The following is an 8,291-nucleotide window of genomic DNA, read 5'->3' as shown; positions in this document are numbered from 1 at the left end:
GCAGAGTCTGTTGTTCTATCACAATGAGCAGGAATGCAGGAGAACAGCTAGACCTATAATCCCCAACCATCAGTAATAGATGCCAAATATGAATAGTAAGCAGGTTATTATTCTTCTCCATCCACATGCTGGTATGTGCAGTGAGCATATTGACAGACACAGACTCCTGCCTGGCCATGAAGCTGTGACATACCATAGTAATTATATAGACTAATATGAGACATCAATTCTGTCAATTAACAAGACCACTGTCATTGTTCCCCCTTGAACTTTAAAGCTGACTTGTATGGAAAATCATATACTGTATATGTTGATTTAAATTAGTTAGGTTATTGTAGCCTTTTTCTGCAAAAGTTATTGTCATTGTGTTATTTAGTTATTCAAAGTTTTAATATCTCACAATTGCAACAGTATCTTACAATTACAACTTCACTTCTCATAACATACATGTGAATTTATATCCCATATTTGTGACTTAATATTTCACAAAGTGCATTCTTTTCTCATAATTGTGACTTTAATATTTCATGATGTGAATTCAATAATAGTGATCATTTTGGTTTTATATCTTGGAGTTGCAATTTTATTTTCAAATTTCAATTTCAGATCTCAGTATTGTGATTTCATATTTTAAAATGTTAATTGATTTCTTGTAATTAACTTTCCATCTCACACTTGAAATCTCATAATTGCAACTTTATCTTACAGTTGTAAGATATACTCTTATTTAAAAACTTTTCTCAGATTAACTTTTTTTCTTTTTTACTTTAGGCCAGGCTTAAATAATTGTTATTTATATAATTTAGATATATTTAACTTAGTGTGACTGTACAGTGTGACTTCACAGTGAACAGTAGCAGGAAATAACTCTGATAATAGCAGCATGTGCTAGATTCTCAATAATTATCTGTCTGCATTACAGTCATAACTTAACTGTATGAATGCTGGCATAAATAAATTATGCAGTTGCATTTTTATTTTTTTACATTCTCAGCCAAAGAAAATACAAATAACCATAATGTTGACTTGAATAATGCAATGTGTAATTTATTCTTGTCTTAATGACTTTGCATCTGCATGCATTAATTTACAAAGCAAAAATCCAAGTATTTTATTGTTTAATATTGAAAAGCCTTGCAATTTTCCAGTGTAAAATATGTGCTGTCTAACTGATTTTAGCATGTGGGCTGACGTTATCAGGTGGCTTTTTCCACACCCAGTCGGGCTTATAATCAGAGCTCGAGCCAGTATGTCTCAGACAGGGGCGTCAATATGCATGACCTCCTCTCCCTCAGGACACTTAATACATTATCCAGATGTGCTCAGCAAGGTTGTACACACGCAGTGTCACACCATCAGATTACCCGCTGTGAGGAAGATGGCACGTGCTGGAGTACTCTCTTGCATATTTGCCCGGTGATGTGACGTCACTGCTGGGGAAACAGGAAACAGTTGAGACTACCTGGCATCCACATTCCACAGAGCTGACCTGAGAATGGAGCCGATCCCGGGAGCAATCAGAGAGAAAAAAACAAGAAGAGCCCATTAAAAAGGGGAAATCTGTTCACTTAAATTATATACCTTTAAAGCATAAATGTCTTAAAGGGTTGTCGTGAGACAGATGCATATTCAAACATGAATTTGAAGTTGTAATGCTGTAAGAAATTGTGAAAAGAACAGTTTAATAAACAGTGTATAGCCTACCACAAATTTGACATAAGTTATTAATATAGTTAAGTTTGCAATTTGCATATTTTTTATTGAATCAAGAATGCATGCATGACCTCATTTTACAAATAACAATTCGCATAACATTCTGCACATTAATGTAATTCTCAGGCACTGTACTGAGCTAGCCAACACTTTGGCCTATTTAAGGAACATGGAAATAGAGGCCATTCTGTGGGTGACACTGAGTGCAGTGTATTCTTAGTATGTTGCATTGAGAATTATTCAAGTTTCACAAAGGAAAGGACTGTGGCAGATGAGTTGATTGTTTGCCCTGATTTCCTGAAAGTCAGCAGTCTCCACAATGACTACAATGGGCCTCGATGATTATGAAAATCTTGGTGAACACACTATAAACTTATATCTAATGTTTAATTAAGTTAATGTATCAAGTGAATATAATTTAAATACTGGACAATATTTTGATATATGCCCAGTAAAGAACAATTTACATAACCGCTTCAAAACTGTTTTAACTGAAAGAATAATAAGCACACCCGTATAACCGACCTTCATCTAAAGTCTCTTTTTATGTCTTAATTTAATGAGGTTAATTTGTCCAGTGAAATATAATTAAAATACCTGATAATATTGTGAAATATATCCAGTAATGATCAAGCTACTTTTTCCAACGAGTAGGCCTAAGTTATCTGATGGTTACATCGCTGTTTTCAAACACACTCATTTAAATTCTGCGTCTTATTTTTAATTAGGTTAATGTGCCTAGTGAAATATGATTAAAACAATGTATAATATTTTGAAATATAGTCCAGTAAGCATGTTTACCTTAGAGGATGATGATTTAACGGTCCTTTCTCTCGTTTGGAACTCCAATGAATCGTTTCATTGGAAAGTCCGATTCATTCTAGTGAATCGATTCACTCTAAACGGTTCTCTCTCTGTTGTGGTGAAAGGCGAGTCTAGGCTACTTTTTGGGCGAATTATGATGAACAGATAAAAAAACGATTCTCCATTTCATGTCCCCGTATTATTATGCACTCTTTTATGTAAATAATGTATTTTTTTTCTTGCATTTGCCTGTTCAAGATTGATACTGTGACCAAATGGGATATATATTACTAAATATTTTGTAATATAATTACTAATAAAACCTACAATTTGTATAAATATGTATTTTAGTCTGTTTCTATGAAGTAGGCTATACATACAATGTGTAACTGAATATATGATTGATTAAAAAACACATTTAACACCACCTCTTAGAGCAAGCACACAACAAGGCTAATTGTAGACAATGCCAAATAAATGTATTGTTTAAGTCTGACTGAAATCAAAATTTTAAAATGTATGTAAACATACTGATGTTGAGTTTTGTGTTTTAACATGACACAATGCCCTTCCCCAAGGCCAGTGGAATAGATTGTATTGGGCCCACTTACTCTGAACCTAAAGGTGTCTGGGTCATAAGCCACAATTCAAGCCTCGGCCTGGGGCTGGTGGCCCCAATCACCCCCTCTCTCCCAAACCTTGAACATTCCCTCACAGGCTGTTAATAACAACCTCACTTGTGAAAAGAAAATGTAGTCACATGATGAATGTACCTTGACTGAAACGTTTCTTAAAAACGAGTACGACGCCTCAACTCACATCATAACCACAAGCTACTAGCACTTGTCTTTGGAGCCAGTGACAGAGACCGATTAAGAAAATCTGTGCTGAGCCCGGTGTGTGGCCAAACCAGAGGAGGGTCAAATCGAAGCCCTAAAAAAACCACGGTGCGAGATATTAATCAACGAGAGCCATGTTTCCTCCCTGCTAAAACGAACAGCAGGTTCCCTTTCCCTCGCCATGGGCTCTTATAATGCGGGGACCTGCCGGGGCCCAAACATCCTGACGGAGAGAGGCTTTACTCTTATCAGGCAGGAAACACTGCTTCTCCGCCACATCCTCTTTACAAGAAACACGACTCAACCGTTCCCAAAAAACGCAGGAAGACCAAGCCAGACTCCAGGATTTGTCAAACGCCCGCCACCGCCTCCCTCTTTCCCCCACTTCAGATTCCTTTTATCAAAAAAGAGGAGGAATTTGAAAAGAGAGGGAGAGAGAAACAGAGGGAGAAAAATAAAAAACGATGAACGTGTAAAACAGTTGACGGGACGAGGTGTATTTATTTATTTCACAGAGATTATGAAAGTCTGCATCAGCAAGATAGGACAGGCAGCAGAGGGGGGCGAAGGTAGGGTAGGAGGGGAGTTCCAGCGCTCTGCTTAAGACACAAACCCAGAATAAGACGAGGGGAAACAAAAGGCCCGTGGAGATGGAGGCGGGGAGAAAAACAGCAGAGCCTGTTTTACACTAATCCTCTGATCCGCGGAGGAGTGAAACTGAGTGCATAATGGGTGTTGCTGATAGCAAACTGGGAACACAGGGTGGATACTGCCAGTTTCCAGGGCTATGGTTATGACGACGGCCCGCCACGCACAACAACAAATAATTTAGAGGTCAGCTTCTTGAAGGGACCTGAAACAGAATAGCGTTCAGTAGTAAAATAAATGTGTGGAATAAGCCTCCACAAATATAGGAAAAAATAAAGAAATATTTACTTGTAAATATTTCTAAAAAAAAAAAAATTACTCTGAATATGAATATGAATATGAACATTTATAGTTTATATGCTCATTCGTGATAAAAATAATATTATGAAAATTTTAAAAAGAGCCAAAAAATAATTTTCTTCCATAAAGAAATCTTTTTATGAATAATAAAAATGAAACTTAGAAAAGAGCTATATAATAATAATGAAACTGAAAAGAAACTTATAACTTTTAGTTTATATGTACTAATACCACTACTAACAGTGAGCAAAAAAATTTTTCAGTCATTACAAAATCAAGAGTCTTTTCGGCTGAATTTATTTTGTGTTTTTATTTAGCGGCGTCTAATTCAGATGGGACCTCAGAACATTCACTTTTAATATATCACAAAATGAACAGCATCTGCAACATTTTTTTTTCTCAAGTCCAGACCTACAGACAGAATCACCGTGCTGTACTTATATGGGGATAAACAATGCAATTTATCATGAAATCTTATGAAATCTTTTGAAATCATTGAAATCGGCCAATCTGAACAGTGTTCAACAAACATCAATACTGAGCTACGTTCTTCCTCTTGACATCCGTGTTGATATCTAAAAATTAGAATACTAAATGTATAAACTCAAAATTGTATTTGAATTAAATTAATATGGAAAACTTATTAACTGGCATACAATATAATTAATTATTATTATTATTTTAACTGAGCATACATATACATTTCTGAAATGAATGTAAAGGGAAAAGAAAGGGCAGACTTTCCTTTAAAATGATATCCTATAAAGGAAGAGACCAACCTCACTTAAATAATTCTTGAGGTAAAACAATTGAGGTCTGAAAAAAAAATCAAATGAATATATCTGGACTGAAAAAAGCAATACAATAAGCTTTAATGCAAAGCAATTTGATATATAAATAAGCTTTATAGCATATGTACATGCTTTTGTGGCAAGATATGACAGCATTTTCTATGTTTGTCCATTTTTGTCTTTTACTTCCGTTCTTCTTTTGGAAACAAAGATGGGAATGAACTTCAGTTTTTTTTATCTGTGCATCCCTGAGGTGTCCTTTGACTTCCTGTAGCTTCTCTTTTCCGCTCCCTCCATGGCCTTCCTTTCACCTGCCAGTCACATTGCTGACCCTTGTCGAGCCCACAGTCTCTGTCTGTGTCAACCGTCTCTGTTTTGGTGTTTATGAAATGCTGTAGTTGTTGTAATAGGCTGCCGTGGCATCGGCCAGTACAGAGATGAGACTGGTTTCCGTAGCGCTGCTGGAGCAAACGGAAGCCGGCGTTACCTGTATGTGTCCCGTGACTGTCATCCCGCCCTGTTCAGGATGATAACTATTGGAATTTAGGTACTGGTCGAACTCATCTCGGTCTACCTCACCCAGCAATTCAGCCTGGCTCAGCTGGTCCAGACCCTCCAGGTGCCCCTGTTCTGGAGGGGGCGAAAGCTGGCCCAGGTGCCCCTGGTGCCCGTGATGGATCTGAACCTGGGGGAATGAAGGGCTGTAATAGGACAACGGAGGAGGTGTGATAAGGGTCGCCCCACTTCCCTGATGGGACATCGGGATGTGGCCCAAATGTGAGCTGCCACAGTGCAAAGATACCTGCTGGGAGTAATCGGGGTGGTAGTGGGGTGGACTGCTCATGTGCACTGGGGTGGGACGCCTGTCGTCTGGGCAAGAGGTGGAGGATGAGCAGGAGCTGGTGGAGACTGAGCTGGAGGACGAGTAGTAGGTCTGGTGTTCGTGATCCATGGCGTCCAGAGGTGACATCTCAGGTGGCGTGGGCAAGCCGTATGGGTACGTATCGAAGCTGCTGTTGGAACTGGCGGGATCTCTGAAGACCCTGACGCCAGGTAGAGCTGCGCTGGGAGAACCGAAGCCACCACTGCCACTCACACCGCTCTCGTCATCTTTATCGAGGGGGTGACAGCAGCCTCGGGGATCCGGGAGGGAGTTTTGGTCGGGGCCGAGGGTGGTCAGCAGGAAGCCGGGGTCCACGCGTTTACAGATGCGCTTCAGCTGCTTCTTCCTACGAGGACGGTATTTATAATTGGGGTAGTCCTGCATGTGCTGCACCCTCAGCCGCTCCGCTTCCTCCACGTAAGGTCTCTTCTGCGGTGGAGTTAAAGCTTTCCATGACTTTCCTATTGGAGAGAAAAAACAGGAAAATGAAACTTAATACTTTATTTTTAAAGATCCATTTGGAGTTTTAAAAGATTGTCCAGTTAGTAACTGTTCCCTTTCCAAACATATTAGCACCAACATAAAATAATGAAATGGTTTATTAGTTTACAAACAGTTAGTTTATCTGCTTCTCTGTTGTGCGGCAAATGAAGCTAGATTAAATAATGTCTGCATAAGCATTATATATATATATATATATATATATATATATATATATATATATATAGAGAGAGAGAGAGAGAGAGAGAGAGATATAGATAGATGAATAATCAACAACTAGTACAATTGCTTATAATGGGAGTTATAAAAATATGTGTTTTTGAAGATAGTTTTAAAAGCTTTTTAAAGGGACATTATTTGTAACTTGGCATACATTTTATGATGTTTGAATTACTATAATGGCAGTAATTATACTGAGTTTATTTTTTTTAGCTTTTAAAATAACTTGAAAGAATTTAAAAATAATTAGAACAGCAGAGAGAGAAAAAAACATAATTTCCTATGAATGCCAATAACTGTAAAAACAGGCCTGTAATTTTCACAACTAAAATAATGTACAGCAGTAAATAAAACTGATTAAAAAACATTATACACACATACAAATTATTATTTTAGAACTTCTAATTAATAAATTATCCCATGAAGTTGTTCACCTTTCTTTCAGTTATTTCCGATAAAAACTCAAGGTTTACTTAATAAATTTGAAATTCTTTCTATTATTAATTGTTATAGTCTCCCACACGTGTGGAATTATAAATGTGCGCTTTTGATCTAAATACAAATAAATACAATTTAAATGTCTCGTCTCACTGACTCAGATTTATTTCAGTTTTGTTTTAGTTTATTTTCAGTTCAGGTTCGTCTCGAACACGTTCACGCTCTCTGTGTTCTTTACGCTTCTCGAGTTTAAAACAAAACAACTATTTATTTGAATTTGTGTCTACGGTTAGTTTAGAAAGAATTAAACATGCCACTTTCTGTATTCAATATATAAAACAAAACTGTCTGACAAAAGTCGCACAAAACTTGCCAATAAGATTAATAACAATCACCTACTTTAATAATAGTAATAATAAATATGAGCCGTTAATAATAATGATTATTACACAAATAGCTTGCTGATAATGTCTCACCCAGCATCTTGCTCAGCTCCGCGTTGTGGAGATCGGGGTTCTGCACTGCGAGTCTCTTGCGCTCATCTTTGGCCCACACCATAAAGGCGTTCATGGGTCTCCTGATGCGCGGCTCCGACACCTTGTCCGCGGGAGCTCTGTGGGAGGTGTGACCGTCAGGTACGTCCGCATTTCCCGCAGAGCACTCAAAGCTCTCCGGCCAGGACGAATACGCGCTTATCAGAGCAGCCATGTGCGCTCACTAAACTTCGGCTTCCCTTCTTCTCAAACTTAGTTGCCCGAGCGCGAATGTGCCCAAGAGTTTCTCTTTTGTTTTTGAATTTAAAGCAAAGTAAAAGCGCAATCAGAGATGACTTTGACTGAGCAGCTGGTGGCTGAAGAGCAATGTGAGAGAGATGAGTGGATGGTGCTCGACTCCCTCTGAAGCTGTGATTCACTGTTTCCTCCGGCATTGGGAAGCGCTTTATATGAGAGGAGCAGCTTCCAGCACAGGCCCACGGGAGGACCTCAGCTCCTCCTTGACTGCAACCTGAGACCAACGACAGAAAAACAGAGGTGACAAAAATAATTCAACAGCTTTACTACTAAATCACGTCATTACCTGCTGGTTGGGTTAGTTTTCATGACATGGATATGGTTGACTGTTTTCTGTCAACCTAGTAGACCAAATTCCCTATGA

General features: G+C 38.3%; 1 protein-coding gene across 1 annotated transcript; it reads right to left on the bottom strand.

Moving 5' to 3' along the window:
* Nucleotides 1-4,584: 4,584 nt before the first annotated feature.
* On the bottom strand, nt 4,585-8,071 carry LOC113037761 (transcription factor Sox-7-like). The gene is made up of 2 exons (XM_026195113.1): nt 7,613-8,071; nt 4,585-6,439 (listed from the first exon to the last, which is right to left on the bottom strand). Exons 1-2 carry the CDS (start codon nt 7,842-7,844, stop codon nt 5,478-5,480), a joined length of 1,194 nt encoding a protein of 397 aa, XP_026050898.1. The 5' UTR covers nt 7,845-8,071; the 3' UTR covers nt 4,585-5,477.
* Between the last annotated feature and the right edge of the window lie 220 nt (nt 8,072-8,291).

Source organism: Carassius auratus, chromosome 20 (assembly GCF_003368295.1).
Source record: "Carassius auratus strain Wakin chromosome 20, ASM336829v1, whole genome shotgun sequence".
Taxonomy (NCBI): domain Eukaryota; kingdom Metazoa; phylum Chordata; class Actinopteri; order Cypriniformes; family Cyprinidae; genus Carassius; species Carassius auratus.
Note: the sequence above shows the minus strand (reverse complement) of the source record. Positions and strands in the feature narration are given on the sequence as shown.